A 23,268-nucleotide genomic window follows, 5' to 3' on the forward strand; every position below is an offset into this window, starting at 1 on the left:
AAGATGAGCTCCAGGCTTTCCCAAAAAAATTAAAAGTCAGCAGCTATAAATACTCTAGCTGCTGACTTATAATATATATTTACCTGTCCAGGGATCCAGCGATGTCCTCACCCAAGCTGATTCTTCAGTCAGCTTTGGATGCAGACACTGGCATCTCAAGTAAAGGAAACGGGCAGTGAAGCCTTGTGATTTCACAGCCGGTTTTCTACTGTGCATATGCAAGCCCAGCTGCGCCTTGTGAATGGTCCTGTAGTCTTCTAGGACCTCCAGAAGACTACAGGGGAAGAAGGGGGGCTGAACTTCCATCAGATCGGCGTGACAAAGACCAAGTACCCACTCCCTTCAAAAAATGCCAAATGTGGCAGTGGAGGGGGGAGGATGCAGACAGGCAGAACTTCTCTCTTTTGACTCCCTAATGTATTAAAATTAAAGGAGAAGTACAGCCAAAGCTCTTTTGGCGGTAGTTCTCCTATAGATCACAGGAGTGCAGTTCCACAACACAGATTTGGTCCAGATGGGGGAAAGATCCCAACATTAAAGTCAGGATCCACCCAGATCCCTGGACCAGCACCTGGCTCAGCCTCTTAGCGGGCTGCTGAGAGCCTGAGCCAGCTGCTCCTACCCCCTGCACAGCCCAAGGCATCACTGAGTGGAGTCACCACTCTCTGCTCGCACCAGTGGGGAGAACTGAGTGTTTAGCGATTGCTTAGTTCTCACCCTAAGAGCCGGCAGGGGACCAATTCTGCATCCAACTAGGTAAGTATGATTCTGAAAAAAAAAAAAAAATCCTAAACTTCACTTTTAAAAGTGTATTCCAAGTCAGTGATTGCATCAGTACTTTGCAGTTATTGCAAAGAGTTGATCCAATCCACAAAAAGACATTCCCAAATTTTCAGCAAAGAGATGGCCAAATCCAGCAAAGAGACAGTCCAATCAAGCAGAGAGAGACATACCTACTGTATATATTTAGCAAATCCAGCAAATAGATGCCCCGGTCCAGCAAAGACATAGCCCAATCCAGCTAAGAAACAGTCCAGTCAAGCAGCGATATCCACTTATATACAGCAAAGAGACAACCCCATATAGCAATTTAAAAAAAATTAATGGCACATTCAACACACAAAGCTACAAGCACTGAACTTATTCTCTCTGGAGAAGAGACGATTGAGGGGGGATATGATATCAATGTACAAATACTGTACTGGCGACCCTAGCATAAGGAACAAACTATTCAGAGTAAGGGAATACAATAAGACACGTGGCCACTCACTAAAACTTGAGGAAAGGCGGTTTAACCTTAAAGTGCGTAAGGGGTTCTTCACTGTAAGAGTAGTAAGGATGTGGAATTCTCTTCCACAAGCAGTCGTATCAGCAGGGAGCATTGATAGTTTCAAAAAACTATTGGATGGACACCTTAAAGACCACAACATACAGGGGTATACAATGTACAACATACAGGGGTATACAATGTACGGTTAGCAAACACACACACACATCATAGGTTGAACTGGATGGACTTGTGTCTTTTTTCAGCCTCACTAACTATGTAACTATGTAACAAAGAAACCGTGCTCTTACATCATAAAATACATATCACCATAGTGAATAAACAAAAGTAAATAGACAAATAAATAAATACATCTTCATTTAAATTATAGAAAATACATAAAAATTGTGAAGTCCATATATAAGCCTACACGTGACTAGCATCCTCAGTGGGTATAGGAAAGGTTCCTCTCGACCAGCATGCAGATGCACTACACACTCACCAGACTTGGTCAGGCAAAACCAGTATTTATATACATTATTGAATGGATGACAGCAGCGGTTTGAAATCATTCCTGCGACCTCATGTATGACATCTTGTATTTTCCCATATGCGCAATTTGACTCCCTGTAATAGGGGTCAACTAAGTCTGGTGAGTGTATAGTGCATCTGCAAGCTGGTGGGGAGGAACCTTTCCTATACTCACTAAGGAGGGATTATATATGGACTTCACAATTGTTATTACTTTCTATTATTTAAATGAAGATGTATTCATTTATTTGTATATCCGCTATTGTTTGTTCACTATGGTGATATGAATTTTATTATGTAAGAGCGCGGTTTCTTTGTTTCTTTTCACGGTATAGGTGTTTTTTGCAGTTCACAACACGCAGCTCTTTATTGTAGTTTATTCGTTTTTTGGTTATTGATTTGCGTGGGTTCAGAACCTATTGGGTTCCTATATTTTCTCACATTCAACACACAGCCAGGGCCTTCTAGTGGCACCTCCATACCTTTTAGATAGAACATGTCCTCCCTGCACACACAGCCATCCCAGTCAGAGGAATTCCCCAGAAGGAGCCTGGACTTAAACCTGGGACAACATTAACAGTAGTGTTGGGAAAAAAGTTTGAGCTGAGCAAAAGTTTGGCCCGAACACTGGCTGTTTGCCTGTTCAGAGAACACCCGAATTGTCAGGGCGGTCAACACAGTGCATTGTAAGCCCTGATTGGCTGAAGCAATGAATGTTTTGCCCAATCAGGGCACATGGCACTGTCAGAGACATGATTGGACACAATCATAGGGGCTTTCTCCAATCATGGCTCATTGCTCATAGTCCCACACCACACTATAAAAGGTTCCTTCCAGGAGCAGCCATTTGCAGTGTGATATTGGAGTGGAGACATAGGGATAAGCCGAACACCCCCCTGGTTCGGTTCGCATTAGAACACCGCGAATGGGGGAAAAGTTTGTTAGAACATGCAAACTCTTTGAGCCCACCCAGGGACGCCCAACTGTATGTTCCGAACCCTGAACCCACTGATTGAGGGAATAGTTGTCTGCCACCAGGACTCTACTATAGCTTGCAATTCAGGATTAGACAAATCTCGCCCTTTGGGTAGGGACCCCATTTGCCCATCCAAAACAGAGCCTTTGGATTGCAAGAAAAATTTACCAACAACGGTTAGTGGACATCTGGAGGGAAATTAACCCATCCATGAGGGACTAAACTCACTACTCCAGTCCTCATCATTCTTTTGCTAGGATTGACCATATCTTCCTCTTGGCAGCTCACATCCTGTTGGTCACAAAGTCTTTCATCAGGGACTCTGTTTGGTCAGACCACTCGTTGTGTTCATGATAATCCAACGTCCCCCGGGACCAAGACGGTGTGGAGGCTGGAAACTGGACGCCTCTATCCTTAGTGACCCCATGAATGCTCTGGAGATTCAGGAATACTTTCTCCTGAATGATATTGGAAATGTCTAATATTGGAAATGTCTCCCCGGTCACTTTGTGGGCGGCCCACAAAGCTATCATCGGGGAAAGCTTATCCAGATTGCATTGATTCTTCAATGCGTTAGGTAAGGGCACCCAGCTAGACAGATCATTAAATTCAGCTTTCATCTCGGTAATCCCTAAAACAGGTAAGGATCTGAGCTTAGTTGCTAATTACCACCCTATTTCCTTAATAAATAATGATCTAAATATTTTGACAAAGGTCTTAGCTGACCGGCGCATCTCCTCTTTTTTTAGCATTTACATTCACAAGGACCAAGTAGGTTTTATACCAGGTAGGCAAGGCCCTGACCAGATCAGGCGAGTTTTCAACATTGTTTCCCTGTTGAGATCCAGCTGGGATGGCGGTCCTTCCCAAGAGATTTTCCTCCTCTCTTTTGACCTTCAGAAAGCTTTTGATTCTGTCTCTTGGACCTATCTGTTTTCAATTCTTAAACGTGGGGGATTTGGTGAAAGCTTTCTTAATGTGATGGGGACTCAAAACTCCAACCCTGAAGCGAAGGTGCGGCTTGAGGGTTACTTCTCAGACTCCTTCCCAATCCTTAAGGTCACAAGACAGGGTTGCCCTCTATCCCCCCTGATCTTTGAGATAGTGATTGAAACATTAGCCGCCACCTCCATACACTCCGCACTCCTCTCCTGCACATGCTACCCCTCGCCATACACTCCCCACTCCTCTCCCTGCACATACCACCCACCGCCATACACTCTGCACTCCTCAGACTGCACAAACTACCCACCGCAATACACTCCGCACTCCTCTCCTGCACATACTATCCACCACCATGCACTCTGCACTCTTCTCCTTACAGATACTACCCACCGCCATATACTTTGCACTCCTCTCCTGCTCATACTACCCACTGCCGTACACTCCACACCCCTCTCCTACACATACTACCCACTGCCATACACTCTGCACTCCGCTCCTTCAATTACTCTCCACCACCATACACTCCTCTCCTGCACGTACTATCCCACACCATACACCCCGCACTGTACATTCCCTATTTACCATTACCAAATTCTGCATGAGGCAGAATGAATGTCACACAGTTCAATTTGGTTCAATATATCACCAGGAAGTCACCGACTCTCTCCTGAGAGTCCCACACTCCCGCTCGCACTCCGCTCGCTCTCAAACTCCTACAGACCGAGACTTCCGTAGATGATGATATCCTTCTCTAGGTGAGCAGGTACTCCTGCGCCCGGACCAGCCGGCGCCGCTCAAGCGTCATATGATGCAAATGGAGGACTCACGGAGAGCACAGGCAGGCAGGCTTCAGAGAGAAAGAACCTCCTGATGTGACACCATGATCTGGTTGCTATGACTACGCTTTTCGGATGCGTGGCCTCCTTCTTCTGGTCACCTGTGATATCCACCTGCCTGTTCGAGCTTATTTGACCATTATAATTTATGGTCCTGTTGATCTGGTAAGAGGCGTGTGTTGGAGGGTGTTGGTTGTGGCGATCCTTATTCTGGTCTTCAATTCCACTGCACCATATACTGAAGATTTAATATATCATTTATTTGAACTTTTGATTTACACTGAATTATTACTATTTGTTATTCAGTGTTTACTAATTGCTATATTGACCTCGTTTAGCGCACTTCAGCGCATTATAGCGCCACTTCAGTAGATTTTATTTATCTATTTAACCATATACCTTTAAGCCACACCCAATATTTAGCGCAATTTAAATCATACCCACTTTTAATGTGCGCCACATTTTTTTTTGTTTTTATCAATGCCTAGTGCCTACTTTTGATCTTGCACACGGGTCCACTGTTTTTATGATACACCCCCGGTCCAGAGAGACTAAGGGGTGTATTTATAAAAAAAAAAAACTGCATAGCTGTTCAAATAAATTTTCCTTTTCACCTCCTTTACTAAGACAAAAGTTAACCACTTGCTAACCACAATGCATATGTAGCACCCACGTAGGTAGGTGCTAGGCAGGGAAAGTATAGTTGCTCTGTCTGCTTATCAGGGGAGCCTGATCATTAGTTAGGCCTGCTCAGTGTGCTCAATGTGCGAATCATGGGGGCTGAGGGAGTGTCCCCACTGTATCCAATGAGGAGGCTCGTTGGACAGTGGAGAAAACCTGGCCAATGATGCACAGGCTTTTGTACCTGTCCCAGTGGGTTGGCACAGTTAGATGTGCATCATGGGATAGGGTATAAAAGCCAGGAGCGCCTCACATGAGACAGGGGGTCTTTGAGCGGAAAGCCAGGTTCCAGGAGGAGGGTGATGGCTATCTCTCCTCCTGTTTGCTGTGGATGCTGGTCACAGGCAGTTGGCCTAGTGGACCAGGAAGTGTGGCTGAACCCAGAGGTTCAGTGGAAGCTGATGGTGGAGGTGAAGGCAGAGCAACTCTGGAAAAACAATGTCTGTGAGTACAGAGGAGCTTGCCAATGGGTCTGCCCAAGAAGGGGACCACTCCAGTGGCTAGAGTCGGCGGACGGGTGTCAGCACACAGGCAGTAAGTGTAAAGGGGGTGCCAAGTTATTGACCCTGAAGAGAGTATTCAAGCGGGAACAGTAAACTTATCTTCACTTCAGTGGTAAGGTGAAGCAGTGGCCTTGCCGCATTCTACAGTCAGTTGTCTTCAGAATTGTGCATAGTTACTAGTTGGAGTATCCCACTCATCCCTTCTCCAATTCCAGTTCTAAATAAAATCACAAAAACAACATCCCCTGGACTGATCATTGACTGAGCCAAGAACTTTTCATGTAATTTATCTACTGTCAGTTGCTAATGGTAACCCAGGGGACCCAAGAAGTGTAATTCTCAGCAGCCCTCTAGGGGGCAGTGCTACACATATATTTACATTGCAGTTTCCAGGTGGTTTACCAGGATTATGGCTTAAGATATTAGCCAAAACCACTGTATCGTTTTTCTTTTTTCAGCCAGCTTTTTCTTGAAAGCATTCCTAGCCGCTCACGAGCCACTGGAAGGCTTTTAGAAGCAGTGGGAGGGGACGTCCCCCCGTTCCACCACTCGCCAGTGTTTCTCGGGCTTACCGTTTCCGTTGGTTCACCAGAAAAACAATTCCACTGCTCCCATAGGCGATCAAAGAGTAGATCCTCTTTGATCGCCTCCATGGCCTTGGAGGACCTGAGTGACGACATAACATCATTTTTTTTTTTTAAAGGTAAAGAAGAGATTTAAGGTCTTTTTGATGCCAGATTATTCCAAAAAGAGGACCTGTCATCATTTTTTCTATTGCAATTATGTTTACATTCCCTGTAATAGGAATAAAAGTGATAAAAATAAATAAATAAAGGGACAGTATAAAAACAAATAAGAAAACAAAAAAAAATTGAATTCGCCCCCATCCCTCCTTCCTTGCCCGCAGAAGCGAAGTCATACGTAAGTCGCGCACACATGTGTTAATGGTGTTGGCACCACACATGGGAGGTATTGATGCGAACAATAGAGCAAAAGCAATAATTCTAGCTCTAGACCTCCTTTGTAACTCTAAACTGCTAACCTGTAAAAGTGTTTAAAACATCGCCTATAAAAAAAACTAGAAGGAGGGATGGCGCATAGAGGTGGTGTATATAGCTGGACTCCACAGGATAAGAAAACAGTCAATGGGGAATAACGGTTAAAAGTTTGTTGAAGTTACCAGATAAAAGTGAACCAACAACCGGTCATCAAGTCCTGGGTGTCTCATGAAGGCGTTGTGGTGGTCCCAAGCGGTCAGATGGAATTCAGATACCAGCATGGCCGGATCCTCTTAGGGACAAGGAGTATCAATTTCATTGTGGGCCACATCAGCATTATGGTTGCCCTCAATGGTTGCCCCTAAAGGGTATCTGTAAGATTAGATGTCCAGAGCACCCCACCCCCCCCCTTACACCCTAACATGAGATGTCAAGAGCCCCTCCACCAACAGAAGTCAAGAGTCACCCACCCTCCCTTACATCCCAATGCACCCCCTTATCTTGTGCTGCTACCAGGAAGAAGATGTGGGTGGATCTCGGAAGAAGAAAGTCCAAGGTCTGAAGGAGGACCAGAGGATGGCTGGAGTCAGTATACAGAGTCTGCTGAATGCTGAGACCAGGGGAGGCAGAGACAAGGTGGTGTTGAGGCTTCACAGATAGGTGCAGGATCTGTAGGAGGAGTTCTGCCCTTCTCTCTGCTACAGACTGCTGAGATGGGGGGGGGGGTAAAGACAAGCCTTTCTGCAGCTGCACAGAAGAGCACAGGATCAGGCAAAGGAGTTCTGTCCTCTCTGTTGCTGACTACTGAGACAAGGTGGGGCAGAGACAAGGGGGGTGCTGCAGCTGCACGAGATGTGTGAGGGCCACATGAAATGGCCTGGGGGGCCGCATTCGGCCTGCGGGCCTTGTGTTTGACACCTGTGGAGTAGACCCTGATGGAAAGGAGGAGCGGGGCTGGAAGGCAAACCGTCGTGTGTGTCGGCCGTAACACACAACCGCCGGACCTCGCGCCGCTTCCGGGAACAGCATCACACTCACGTCAATCAGCCACGCCTGGAACAGAGCAAGGTCCGGCGTGGAACACAAGCTTCTCGTTGCCGTGACTACATGTTTCGCGCACATGCGCTTTGCCGAAACATGTAGTGTTTCCCCCCGCTCCTCCTTTCCATCAGGGTCTCCTCTTTGTCCCTAAGAGGATCCGGCCATGCGGGTATCTGAATTCCATCTGACCGCTTGGGACCCCCACAACGCTTCATGTAACGCCCAAGACTTGATGACCGGCTGTTGGTTCACTTTTATCTGGTAACTTCAATAAACTTGTAACCGTTATCCCCCATTGTAACCGTTATCCCCCATTGTAACCGTCATCCCCCATTGTAACCGTCGTCCCCCATTGTAACCGTTGTCCCCCATTGTAACCGTCGTCCCCCATTGTAACCGTCGTCCCCCATTGTAACCGTTGTCCCCCATTGTAACCGTTGTCCCCCATTGTAACCGTTGTCCCCCATTGTAACCGTTATACACCATTGTAACCATTATCCCTCATTGTAACCGTTATCCACCATTGACTGTTTTCTTATCCTGTGGAGTCCAGCTATATGCACCACCTCTATGCGCCATCCCTCCATCTAGTTTTTTTACTGTTTGCATCTACATCCTGTGCTAGGGACTGGCTGCACTGTGTGTGGCGTTCATCATAAGATTTATTTCTTATTATTGCCACCATTACCACACGAGTGTGGTTTATGGTTCAAGTACCCCTAGAGGCTGTTGTCCGGAGGTCCAGCGCCAGGGTTTGTGTTTTTTTAAAAAATGTCCTATGGAGATTTTTAAGTAATGTTGTTCCCATTCCACGAGCAATTTTAAAGCGTGACGTGTTAGGTATCTATTTAAATCGGCATAACATCATCACTCACATTTTACCAAAAAAGTGGGGAATAGATTGTGTTTTTTTTTGGTTTTTAATACACTAAAATATATTTTTTCCCAAAAAATTGCATTTGAAAAAACACAGTGCAAATATCTTGTGACATAAAAAATTTGCAATGATCGCCATTGTATTTCCTAAAGTCTCTGTTAAAAAAAATGTATAGTGTTTGGGAGTTCTGAATAATTTTCTAGCAAAAAATACTGATTTAAACTTGTAAATAAAAAGTGCCAGAAAGGGCCTGGTCTTCAAGTGCCTGAGGTTTCCCCTGCTGGACTACAGAACACCCCCTATCTTAAAAAGAGGAGGCGTTCTGTAGTGCAGTAGAGGAGACCTGGGCAGGGCTGATGGCTTTGCATTTCAGTGCAGCAGAGACATAGTTGTCAGCTTGCTACAGGAAGTCAGGCGGTCACTACATTTCTGGCAGATCAACAGAAATTGTTTTTTAATTGCCAGATTTTTAAATGGATAAAACATGGAGGGATGTGTAGTCATTGTAGAGATGTTCTAAAAAGGTATTTTTTTTTTTATTTTTTTAACCCAGACATACCCTTTAATTATTAAACTACTTAATTTGCAGGAACAATACCTTAAGGTATAAGGCTACAATAATTGTAGTCAACGCTACAAATATGCGGAATACAAATCCCCATTTATATATTGGGGTAGTGTCTCTCTAGCCCATATACACCTAGTGAAATTCCTGACCTCTAAGAAAAGAGGAGGAAAACAGATGGCCAAATGAGAGACACGAAATGGTGTGCTGGGGTAATTAGATTGCATTTACAGTATCTCAAAGTAATGCGCTTTCAGCCTTCAAATAAAAGAAATAATTATATATATATATACTGTATATATATATATATATATGTAAATATATATATATATATATATATATATATATATATATATATTATTTTACACATACACAGCATTCAAGTAAAAAAAAAAAAAAATATATATATATATATATATATATATATATATATATATATATATATATATATATTATATATATTATTTTACACATACACAGCATTCAAGTAAAAAAATACACAGTATTATTGTTAATAAATGCAATCTAATTGCCCCAGCACACAACTCTTTTCTTAGAGAAGTTCAGGTATTTTGTTTGTTTGCATATATATATAAAAGAAAAAAAAAAAAAAAAAATATATATATATATATATATATATATATATATATATATATATATGCATAAAATATATATATATATATATATATATATATATATTATTTTACACATACACAGTATTATTGTTAATAAATGCAATCTTATTACCCCAGCACACAACTTTGTGTCCCTCTTTTCTTAGAGAAGGTCAGGTATTTTGTTCGTTTGCAGGGAAGCTTTATTTGTATTTTTTTTATTTTGTATTTGTTATGTGTTAGTAGATGGCAAAGTCAAAAGAAATAAGTAAAAAATACTGTATAAAATAGTTAAAAAAAAAATATATATATATATATATATATATATATATATATATATATATATATATATAAAAGAAAAAAAATATATATATATATAAAAGAAAAAAAAAAAAAAAAAAATATATATATATATATATATATATATATATATATATATATATATATATATATATTATTTTACACATACACAGTATTATTGTTAATAAATGCAATCTTATTCCCAGCACACAAATTTATGTCCCTCTTTTCTTAGAGAAGGTCAGGTATTTCGTTTGTTTGCAGGGAAGCTTTATTTGTATTTTTTTTTTTTTTTTAATTTGTATTTTTTGTTATGTGTTAGTCAAAAGTCAAAAGAAATAAGTAAAAAAAAAATCACACAATATCACAATATTTTCATATACAAATACTGTTTTTATCACTTTAAGCTTAATATTCATTTTTATGGTGTATTCCCAATCCCAGATTTGCACTTACCAGATTTTCCTATATTCAGTGCTGTGAAAAGAAAACAGAAAAATGAGAAAAAAAAATTAAAACACTTGAAAAAGAAAACAGAAATGCAGCTGTATTACCTGGGGGATAGAAAGCAATGAAAACCAAAGGGGTCACACACAGAAAACAAAAACATAAAGAACACATAAAACTTCCTTTACCTCCCCTGACTGAGCCAAATCCTTCTTCATTTCTGTCTCACACGCTCCCCCTTCCCAGACACTGCAGATCACAGTGGGAGGGGTTTCAGTAACAGAGGCGGATCTGCCAATCCAAAAATCAGTGGGTGGGACTAGGTGTGGCCAGGTGCCAGCTACACTCCTGTGGTTCAGCAGTGAAAATATGGATAGCCAGTATGAAGCAAATACTGTCATCTAACCAACTCACTTCTTCCTTTTTGCCACTGGAGGGAGCTATCACCCGCAAGGCATATAACACTTTTTGCCAATACCCTAATTGCATTACTATTATTTTCTCATAAGGATAAAAACTAGAGATGGGCTGGATGTTCGAGTCGAGCGTAAGTTCGACTCGAACAGCGGGTGTTTGTGTGTTCGCCAAACACGAACACCCAAGGTGCTCGGCGGACAGTTTGCCCGCCGATGAGCGCCCCGTAATGTACTGCACGATTGCAGTGCATTAAGTGCTTGTGATTGGCCAAAACATGCGCCTGACCCGTATGCTTTGGCACATCACAGCACAATGTCCTGCCAGAGCCATGATTGGCCAAAGGAAGGGTGCCTTTTCATGGCTCAGGGGCTAAGTCCACACCCCACACTATATAAGGCTGCTGCTTACATAGAGGTTAGGCAGGTAGTTAGTGGATAGTGAGTTGAGTTAATTAAGTGCAGTCAGTGTAGTGAACAGGCATACCCTAATTTTAAAATGTATAAATATGTTGTAGTCTTGGGTCCCCTTACGCCCCAAGTTTTGTGTCCCTTTCACCTATAGTTCATGAGCAGTGCCATACCAAGCTGACCAACATTTCCCATAGACACCAATGTTAAAGACAGGGAGCAGTGCCATGCCAAGCTTACCAATATTTCCCATAGATGCCAATGAGTAATAAAAGCTGAAAATTGGTCTAGGCAGGATGGGGGTGAAATTGCCCTGTATTTAGGTAGTTAAGGGGAACCCTATGACAGAATTAAAAAAAAAAAAATGGCATCCCCCCCCCCAAAATCTTTACCAGGCCCTTTGAGTCTGGTATAGATTTTAAGGGGAACTCCACGCCATAATTAAAAAAAAAACGGCGTGGGGGTCTCCCCTCAAACTCCACACCAGCCACTTGCCCTTAACATGGGGAAGGGGTTTTGGGGTGCCCCCCAAAGCTCCTTGTCCCCATGTTGATGGAGACAAGGGCCTCTTTCCGACAACCTGGGCTGTGGTTGTGGGGGTCTGCGGGTGGGGGGTTTATTGGAATCTGGAAGTCCCCCCAGATCCCCCCCCTCTATGTGAATAGGTATCAGTTACATTGTACCCCTACCCATTAACTAAAAAAATGTAAAAAAGGGAGAACCACCTAAGACAGTTTTTGACAAGTCCTTTTTTAAAAATAAAAAAATTAAAAAGTGTCCCTCAATGAAAATCCATCGTCAATCACGATGCACGTCAACCCGAAAAAAAGAAAACATTTCAAAACACTTCTGCCTCTTCTGAGGCATCCCGCCGTATGCCGTTCTTCAGCTTTGACCACTGTTTTATAGGCAAGGGGCAGGGCCATCCGGTTATGTCACCCAGTGGCACCACCCCTTCTGATGTCACATAATGTCATGTGATGTCAGAAGGGGACGGTGCCACCAGATGACGTAACCAGGTGGCCCCACGCCTTGCCTATAAAAGAGCTGTCAAAGCTGAAGAACGGCATAAGATGGGTAGCTTCAGAAGAAGCAAAGCGCTTTTGACGTTTTTTTGCTATTTTTCGCGTCAGCGGACGTCGTGATTGACGATGAATTTACATCGAGGAACACTTTTTTTTTTCTTTTTAATAAGGGACTTGTCAAAACTGTTGTGTCTTATGTGGTTTTTCTTTTTTTACACTTTTCTAGTGAATGGGTAGGGGTATGATGTATCTGATACCCATTCACATGGGAAACGGCGGATCCTGCACATGCTTGCATTGTCAGCAAGTCCCTCCCATCTGTTAGCAGCCCCCTCCACCTGTTAGCAGACTTTAACCATCAGCAGGCTTCCTACCTATCTAGGACCCCTTTTCCTGTGTCAGAAGTCCCCTCCCACTTATCACAGCCCCTCGCAACTGTCATCCATACCCCTCCCACTTGTTACAGCCCATACCCCCATCTGCCTTCCAGTCTCCTCCCACCTGTCACAGCCCCACCCCTTTTTTCATCCAATTCCCTTCAATTTGTCATTAGTTTCTTTCCACCCTTCCAGCTAGCCTCTTCTCATCAGGCAGTAGACTTCTCCTGACCACTTGCTCAGGAAAGTAGAAAGTAGAGGCTTTGGAACCCTGATTCTTCGTATAATTACTTTGTATTATTGCTGTCGTCCACTTGCATTAAAAGTGTAAATAATGAGAATCGGAATATTTGGCCTGGCATCTTCTACATACCATAGGGCTTTTAGGATCACCTTGGGTTGTGTTGGGGGTGAGGACTTTGGAATTGAGCACCAGACCAAAATATTCAAGTCCAAACACAAGTTAATACCAACAATAAAATGTTTTGCTAAGCCAAACACGATAAGGGGGTTGTATCTCCCCTCGGCTTCATCAGGGCTAATAACGATGCAAGAAAAATTTAAAAAATGATCATTCGGAAAGCATAAAAACCACATAACAAAATTTTATTTACTATTAGCTGTAAACTACAAGCACATACTGGAAAGATAAACACAATTTTAGGAGAGAAAATTTTCCAAGAGAGCCTAATAGGGCTGCTCTCCAAGACTTAAAGTGGAAGGGAATGTTGCCATTAAAGAACACAGAACAAGAATGGGAATGCTTCAAATCTTCTGTATGTAAACACACTGCAAAAGATATTACCATGGGTAATACATTTAAAAGGCTAAAAATAGGTGATTGTGACCCACGTACTATTAACAGCTAAATTGGTTATAGCTAGACACTGGAAAGATAATGACTCCCCAAACCCATCTGAAGCGGTAACACATGTTAACCTAAATTACTAGTATGAAAAACGTCTAGCTGCTAGAAAGACCTCCTCCTCCATTCTCTTTGATAAACAATGGGAAGCCTGGGTATTTTGGTATACCTAAACTCATTATATACCCATATGTGGCGATTAATATTGCTAAATCATTGATTAAATGTTCATCCCATTTGCTTGTTGTCTTATTGTTTGTTTATTTGTACTATTGCTTGTACTACCTTTTGTAGTTTGCCTATTAATATTTGTACTGTTATGGATATTCACGTTAGGTGGGGAACCCTTGGGAGAATCAAAAATGGAGAAAGATCTGGGAGTCTTGGTTGATGATAGATTAGGCAACAGCATGCAATGTCAAGCGGCAGCTGCCAAGGCTAGCAGAATATTAGCATGCATAAAGAAAGGGATGTATTCCAGAGATAAGACTATAATCCTTCCACTTTATAAAACTCTGGTCCGACCTCATCTGGAGTATTCTGTCCAGTTCTGGTCGCCAGTCCTCAGGAGGGATGTGTTGGAGCTGGAGAGAGTCCAGAGAAGGGCAATTAAACTGATTAGGGGATTGGAGGACCTTGATTATGAGGAGCGTCTGCAATCGCTTGATTTATTCTCCCTGGAGAAGAGACGCCTGAGGGGGGACATGATAGCAATTTTTAAATATCTCAATGGGGATCTAGGCTTAGAAAAAAAGCTGTTCAGTCGAAGGGATTGCATGAGGACTCGGGGGCATACAATGCGATTAGAGGAGAAGCGTTTTAACCTCAGGCAACGTGGGGGGTTCTTTACTGTTAGGGCTACAAGATTGTGGAATTGTCTACCACAAGAGGTGGTTTCTGCAGGTAGTATGGTGGCTTTCAAAAGACTACTAGACGTACATCTCAAGGATCAGAACATTCAGGGGTATGAGAGATGATTACAGCCACACACACCTACACAGGTTGAACTGGATGGACTATTGTCTTTATTCAACCTCACCTACTATGTAACTATGGATATTCACTCTATCAGTACTGTTATTGTTATTTCTATTTTTGTTTGGAAAACTCAATAAAATTATATATATAATTCTCCCTGAGGAAGTCACGTGATCTCGTGACGCAACGCGTAGGAGATACCCAGAAACCAGAAGTGACGTGTCGGACGGGACGGAGTCCCCATAGCGCTTTGTACACTGCATTTGATGCTGGATAAAAGAAGCTTAACTGTAAGTTTGCTACCTTATATATATTAATAAAAGCTCATAATACTGCACCATGATGGCCTTATTTGTTTAATGAGCCCCTGAGGTGGAGAGAGAGATTAAGGAGCACATATCTTAAGGATGCCATAATATGGAGTCCCAAGTGATTACACAGACCGGGAACATACATAGGATCCCCTGGGAAGGACCCACGGGTAACCAGTCTCCACGCCGTAGCAAAGGAACCATCACCCTCCCTGATACTTAATACAGGCGTATTATCCTAATCACTGAGGTGAGAGTTTAGCACACCTAGAAGTGGCACAAAGGTGGAGGAAAAGAAGTCACATCACTCACTTATGGTTATTCACAACATAATCGCATTTACTTGATTGAAGATTGATTATATGAATTTTTTCTAGGACTGAATATCCTATGATATGTGAATTGCGGATTTGCACAGATTTAATGCATTATTTATGAATTGTTTAGCCACAGATGTATACATATTTTTTAAGGATCTTCACTGGAAGCACTGAGCACTTTAAATAGCAACACGTTTTTTTCATCTATATATAAATTGGTATATGTTTTATGAAATATTAAGCAGCATTTATATTTATTTATTTATTGAGATAAGAGTTTTGGAAAATTAACACTGGAAGCTATACGAAGTATATGGCACATATTCACAACAACAATCAAAAATATTTCACATAAGCACTTTAAATCATGTTTTTATTTATACACATTTGTCATTTTTTAACCTTTGAAGCGCACCATCACCCCCATTCAATCAATAAAAATTATGTTATAAAAAAAAAAGAGGCTAAAAATAAAACCTAGGTGGCTATGTGGTAAAGTTAAAATAGCTACAAATAATAAGAAAAAAACATTTTAAAAATATAAAATTGAAGGAACACTATCATAATTTAAAAGTTAAATTGTTTACTTTCAATGGAAATGCAATTACACTGTAACAAGATCTATCACCTAAAACGCTCAAAGATGGGGCAAGCATTACGCCCCCTTTTGGAAATATTGAGTACTAAAGGAATTACTTATAAATGGACGTTCCTGTTTGCTTTACAAGTGACTTTCAAAGGTAAACATTTCGTTCTCCGTTTACCTGAGGACCTCATTTTACACTCCCCAGAGACAAAATGGCAAATACTCCAAAAAATTGCACTTTCAAAAGCGAATTAACTAAAAGCAATTAAATATCTTGGCATTTGGTTAACACTGAAACTAGATTCTCTATATGATTATAAATTCTTACCCTTACTCAAAGGCATTGAAAAGGATTTGAAGTCATGGAATAGCAAGAATTTCTCATGGTTTGGTCATGCTGCAATTTTAAAAACGACTACCCTCCCCAGACTTTTATATTATTTTCATGCTTTGCCTTCTAAACTTCCCTTATCGTTTTTCAAAAAACTCACCAGTGCAGCTCAACTTTCTTTGGGCTGGCAAAAACCCTGTATCAGACTTGATTTAATGACCCTACCTAAAACAAATTTCAAAACATACTACTACGCCACACATTTAACCAGAACTAAAGACTGGAATTGTCACAAGCAAAATAAAGACTGGATAAGACTAGAAAACACTTCGGTAGACTCACCACTTAACCAGTTGCCGACCGCCGCAAGTACATATACTGCGGCGGTCAGCCCCGGCCAGGCAAAGTGACGTACCGGTATGTCACTAGCCTGTCACTTCCTTGTGAGCCAATAGCGGGCGAGCGCCCCGGCTCGTTCCCTGGGAAGTCCGTGCGTGTGACCGGCGGACCCGATGTCCGCCGGTCACTCGCGATCGTCCGCCGTGAAGGGAGAAAGGCAGGCGGCTGATGTAAACAAGCCGCCTGTCATTCTCCCCTGTGTAGGAATGGTGATCATACGGTTCTACTATGTAGGACCGTTGATCACTGTTCCTACACCAGTAGCCATGTCCAATCACAGTAAGAAGCACGCCCCTAGGGACACACTTAACCCCTCCTTCCCCAATAAAGTTAACCCCTTCCCTGCCAGTGTCATTTTGCAGTAACAGTGCATATGTATAGCACTGATTACTGTAGAAATGTCACTGGTAACCCCAAAAGTGTCAAAAATGTCAGTCAAGGGTCCGATCTGTCCGCCGCAATGTTGCAGTACCGCAAAAAAATTGCAGATCGCCGCAATTACGCCTTAAATAAAAAACACCAAAAATGACAGAAATCTTTCCCTTAGTTAGTAAACGCAATAACTTTTGCGCAAACCAATCAAAATACGCTTTTTGCGATTTTTTTTTACCAAGCATATGTAGCAGAAAACAAATTGGCCAAAAATGTTAAAAAATTCTGATTTTTACATTTTTTTGGGGGGGAATTTCATATAAAAAAATGTGAAAAATATTGTTATTTTTGCAAAATTGATGCTCTTTTTTTGTTTATAGCGCAAAAATTAAAAATCGCACAGGTGATCAAATACCACCAAAAGAAAGCTCTGTTTGTAGGAAAAAAAGGACGTCAAATTCGTTTAGGTACAGCGCCGCACGACCACGCAATTGTCCGTAAAAGTCACACAGTGCCGAATCGCAAAAAAAACTCCTGGTCGGAATGGGGGTAAAATCTTTCGGGGCTTAAGTGGTTAAGCTTTTTCCTTAGATCCCAGATAATGTCTTATCTAACAAAGTCAAACAGCAGCCTTTGATACAGGTTGAACTGGATGGACTATTGTCTTTATTCAACCTCACCTACTATGTAACTATCGTAACTATGTAACCAGCATGGATTCATGAAAGACAGAAAGTGTCAGACAAATCCGATTTTATTTTATGAGGTGAGCAAAAACTTGGACAAAGGAATGGCTGTAGTTGTAGTAGGCTTGAATTCTGTGAAAGCCTTTGACACAGTTCCTCTTACATGGCTAAAGTGTAAATGAAACTCTACAGGCTTGGAAAGATCAGTTTGTAAATAGATAGAAAATTGGCTAAAAGATAGAATTCAGAGAGTAGTGGTTAATGATTCTTACTCTGAATGGTCTAAGGTTATCACTGGTGTACCCCAAGGTTCAGTGTTGGGACCCTTTCTTTTTTTTTTCTATTACTTTTTATTAGGTTTTTGATAAGAGTACACAAGTCATTTAGAAAATATGTGGCAGAAAAGGTTGGATATCAGTCTCCAGGAAGGGACTTTTTCACGAACAAACACAGAACAGCTAATGTGCAATTTAAAGTCTACCGGCTTAAAGAATTAAGTTTGTATATGGATAGAAAACTTTCTAAAAGATAGAATTAAGAGAGTAGTGGTTAATGATTCTTACTCTGAATGGTCTAAGGTTATCAGAGGTGTACCCCAAGGTTCAGTGTTGGGACCCTTACTTTTTAATATCTTTATAAATGGTATCGGGTCTTGGATTAAAAGTACCATTTCAGTCTTTGCAGATGACACCAAGCTTTGCAGTGGAATAACTTCTTTACAGGATGTCTCAAACTTACAAGCCGACCTCAACGCACTGTTTCATTGGGCAACTATGTGGCAAATGAGGTTTAATGTTTATAAATGTAAAGTTATGCACTTGAGGGCTAAGAATATGCATGCATCATACATACTAGGGGGAGTAGAACTGGGGGAATCCATAACAGAGAAGGATCTGGGGGAATCCATAACGGAGAAGGATCTGGGGGAATCCATAGCAGAGAAGGATCTGGGCTAATCCATAGCGGAGGAGGATCTGGGGGAATTCATAGCGGAGAAGTATCTGGGGAGATCCATAGCGAAGGATCTGGGGAATCCATAGCGGAGAAGGAATCTGGGGGAATTCATAGCGGAGAAGGATCTGGGGGAATCCATAGCGGAGAAGGATCTGGGGAATCCATAGCGGAGAAGGAACTGGGGGAATCCATAACGGAGAAGAATCTGGGGGAATCCATAGTGGAGAAGGATCTGGTTGTTCTGGTAGATCATAAGCTTAATAATAGCATGCAATGCCAAGCTGTGGTTTCCAAAGCAAGCAAAGTCCTTTCTTATATTAAGAGAAGCATGGACTCCAGAGAGAGAGAGATATAATTTTGCCCCTGTACAAATCATTAGTAAGACCTCATCTGTCAAGTTATTCCTCCATAAGCAAAGTTGAATACTGGTCCTCTTAGGTCTGTAAAGTCCACCCAAGTTTTAGCCTGTAATGAAGGAGGTGTTGCCCCCAAAATGTGTTGGCTGTTTTTTTTATATGACTTTTTTTATCAACAATTAACGTTATCTTGAGTCAGATTTTGGTTTCTGTATTTCTATGGTTTGAGCTCATGTAGATGAATGGACACTTTTCAATCTGTGCTGTTGGGTTGCCTTCTGAGTTTGAAGTTCCCCCAGCTCATCAGACTGCATAATTGGGAACTACATCGCCCAATAGTCACAACATTTGTTCCAACATAAAGAGCAACCAAAAGACAATCCCATTAGTGAGTATTACATGTCTAACCTTCTCTAATCATCACAAGATATCAAGATCATCTGGTTCCAAATGATACATCACATAAAAGTCACGTAGCATATATTTAATAAAATATTTGTACTTACACAGCACGATGACAAAAATGAAGACAGACATGGCGTCCCATCCAGTACCGCGAGTGGCAGGTATTTGTTTTGCAGAAGAACTTATGACAGGTATTGCATTTTCTGAGCCATTTCTGTAGAATATTTCGTAACAGATAAAAACAGTGAGAACACGGGATGGGTACATTTAGTAAGACCGGATTACAGATTTCACTATAATCTCAGACCAGTTAAAGTGGAGTTCCACCCTTAAAAGACACTTTGCCCCATTTGCTTGCTCTGTGTCACCTAAAAAATAAATGGATAATCACGATTTTTTTTCTTCTTTACTTACCTTGTTTTAGAAGAAAATATACTCACCTTACTTCCTGTTCCTCTCTCTTCGGCCGTGGCCCGCGCCGTCACTTCCTCCTTGCATTGATTCCTGGGAGCTGAGCGTCATCGCTCCCAGGAATCAATGTGCCTGCAGCGGCCCCAACGTCAGTTCCGGTGCAGGCAGGTCATTCACTGCTAAACAGCTTCTGGGCATGCCCAGAAGCTGTGCAGGAATGACGTGCCTGCACCGGACATGACGAGCGGGGCCGGTGCAGGGCATTCTGGGATGAAGAGGACACAGAAGAGGATGCCAAAGAGAATTCGCTGGCTTCAGCTGCCCACACCTGAGATGGCAACGCTGGACAAGACATTTTCAAGGTAAGTATTTCTTCTAAAAGGTAAGTGCGACCTGGGACAGTTCAGAGGCTATCCATTGTGGAATGTACTAGCCCTGACTGTCCCGGGGGTATTTTTATTAAAAAAACTTTCCGAGGGTGGAACTCCGCTTTAACAGTAGTATTCCCCCTTAGTCTAATGTAGGTCCTCTCATCTAACAGCTGACACATATCCTTCTGATATGTGGAAGCATCTCATACAACTACCAAACTGCCTTTGTTGGAACTCTTAATTACTATGGAGGAACCCTGGTTCAAAGCCTTAAGGGCGTCACGCTCCTCCACAGTAAGGTTATCGTTGTAAATGTGCCCCCTCATTGCTTGTACGGGATGCTAATCTAGTGAGCTCCTTTTCTACTTTTTTCTGAAATCCCGCTGAGGTCAGGTGCCCAGAAGAGTTTACATGCCATGGTTGACAATTCTACTGGTTCTCTGAGATTCTTGTTCCAGAAAATGGAGAAGCTCATGGTAAAAAGAAATGAAGTCCTTTTAGGATAACAACACTTTAACTGAATATTTTACCCTTGAGAGAATTCCGAGGGGTTTAAGGATAAAGAAATTTCGTATTGACTGATGAGTCTTAAAAAATGGTGGACAGACATGCTTACCTTGTGCTCATTTGAACTCATGGAAAATCATTGTAAAATCTAAAACCTATGAAGTAGAAGCTTTGCAAAAGGAAATTTCGAAGATCAAAGAGGCGATTTTGCCCCTAAAAGATACCCGGCATTTTAAAGAATTGGATCTCAAGCTAAGTGAGGAAATGGATCACATGGATAGGGAGATAATAGAGACAAAGAAAGAAAAGCTGCTATGAGACTGCTTTGACTATCTAACAAATGAGGTTTAATGTTGATAAATGTAAAGTTCTGCACTTGAGGGCTAAGAATATGCATGCATCATACATACTAGGGGGAGTAGAACTGGGGGAATCCATAGCGGAGAAGGATCTGGGGGAATCCATAGCGGAGAAGGATCTAGAGGAATCCATAGCGGAGAAGGATCTGGGGGAATCCATAGCGGAGAAGGATCTGGGGGAATCCATATCAGAGAAGGATCTGGGGGAACCCATAGCAGTGAAGGATCTGGGGAATCCATAGTGGAGAAGGATCTGGGGGAATCCATAGTGGAGAAGGATTTGGGGGAATCTATAGCGGAGAAGATTCTGGGGGAATCCATAGCGGAGGAGGATCTGGGTGTTCTGGTAGATCATATCATGCAATGCCAAGCTGCGGTTTCCAAAGCAAGCAAAGTCCTTTTTTGTATTAACAGAGGCATGGACTCCAGAGAGAGAGATATAATTTTTCCCCTGTACAAATCATTAGTAAGACCTCATCTGGAATATGCAGTTCAGTTTTGGGCACCAGCTCTCAAAAAGGATATTGGGGAACTGGAGAAAGTGCAGAGAAAGGCTGTACGCCAAACGCATCAACTGTTTTTAATCTTGACCTTTATGTAGCTCATAAAGAGTTTCATGGGATTCTGGAGTTGCCAGCTACATCTTTCTTGGAACTTCTCAAAAAGGATATCGGGGAACTGGAGAAAGTACAGAGAAGGGCAACCAAACTGATAAGAGGCATGGAGGAGCTCAGTTTTGGGGAAAGATTAGAGGAATTGTATTCTCTCTTGAGAAGAGGATATTAAGGGGGATATGATCAGCATGTATAAATACATAAGGGGGGATATGATCTCATGTATAAATACATAAGGGGGGATATGATCACCATGAATAAATACATAAGGGGGGATATGATCACCATGTATAAATACATAAAGGGGGATTTGATCATCATGTATAAATACATAAGGGGGGGATATGATTGTAACAGATCCTAAATACTTGGACCAAGTATTTCTGTCTTAAGTCCCCAGAATCTCCAGTGATGCAGTCCTGGCCCCTCAATTCCCCCCAAACATCAGCCTCCAGCTTGATGAAGGTTAAAACAAATGACACTTTATTCACATACTCACTTGCAATATATACAGTTTTAGGAGCTTGATTACATCATGCAAATGTATTGGATACAGAAGATAATTAACATACCTGGCCATCTGGACAGACACAGGGGAATGAGACTGCAACATTACCATAATTAATTCAACAAACCACAAACCCAAAACATAGCCGAATACACATTCCTAGAAGTGTGAACACACTCCACCTCTAAACAGATGAAAGCAGGAGACATAGGCTCTCAGACAGCCTGTCTCCAATTTCAACACATCTTATTATACTGTCAATACACATCCCCCCAGTATACCAAAGCTGAGTCTTATGTCATTAGCATCTGTTTAGTCTCTCAGCTTGTGAAGTCCTTTGCAGCTTAGGCCCAAAGTCTGTGTCGCCTGGGGTGACAGGGACTTGAATTCAAAGTAACAGTACTCCAAGGGTCCCCCCCGCATACACCCCCAACCAGAGCCGTGCTCCCCTACAAGCCAGGGCCATAGTCCGTGGGCAGGAGGCTGGCCTCCACACTCTTCCAGTAGCCTGTGGCGAACGTTCCAGCAAATGGGCGTTCGTCACAATGATCTCCATGTATAAATACATAAGGGGGGATATGATCACATGTATAAATACATAAGGGGGGATATGATCACATGTATAAATACATAAGGGGGGATTTGATCATCATGTATAAATACATGGGGGGGGGGGTATGATCACCATTTATAAATACATAAGGAGGGGTATGATCACCATGTAGAAATACATAAGGGAGGGTTTGATTACCACATATAAATACATAAGGTGGAAGGACAGTAGAAGCAAGGTTCTGGTTTCCAGACTGAAGTTCACCAAAGACCATAAGTGGTCATGGTAATGACCCTATGTGTTGAGTGTAATCTCTGCAGCCCTGCCTCATGTAGATGAATGGACACTTTTTCTATCTATAATTCTGAGCTGCCTTTTGAGTTTAAAATGCCCCCAGCTGAATTACATTTCCCTATAATACTGAATCAGGATTTGTTACATTTTACAAGTTCAAATATAAAAAGTGTCCAACAGACATTTACATCAGTGGACGAAATAAAACTCCAACTTCCTCTAATCTAATCATCACAAGATATCAAGATCATCTGTTGACGTCTATAGCTTGTGGTTATGGT

The 23,268-nt window shown here is 41.9% G+C and overlaps 1 protein-coding gene across 1 annotated transcript in view; it reads right to left on the minus strand.

The window, feature by feature from the left end:
• LOC309569900 (sialoadhesin-like) overlaps nt 1–23,268 on the minus strand; it is a gene marked incomplete at both ends in the record, with an annotated part of 435,740 nt that overhangs the window by 381,705 nt on the left and 30,767 nt on the right. Inside the window, one exon of the mRNA XM_082275891.1 lies at nt 10,591–10,611. Coding sequence (XP_082132017.1) covers nt 10,591–10,611 — 21 coding nt within the window. The remainder of the gene's footprint in view (nt 1–10,590; nt 10,612–23,268) is intronic.

This window comes from Pelophylax lessonae (genome assembly GCF_965119305.1).
Source record: "Pelophylax lessonae genome assembly, chromosome: 13".
In the NCBI taxonomy this organism is placed as follows: domain Eukaryota; kingdom Metazoa; phylum Chordata; class Amphibia; order Anura; family Ranidae; genus Pelophylax; species Pelophylax lessonae.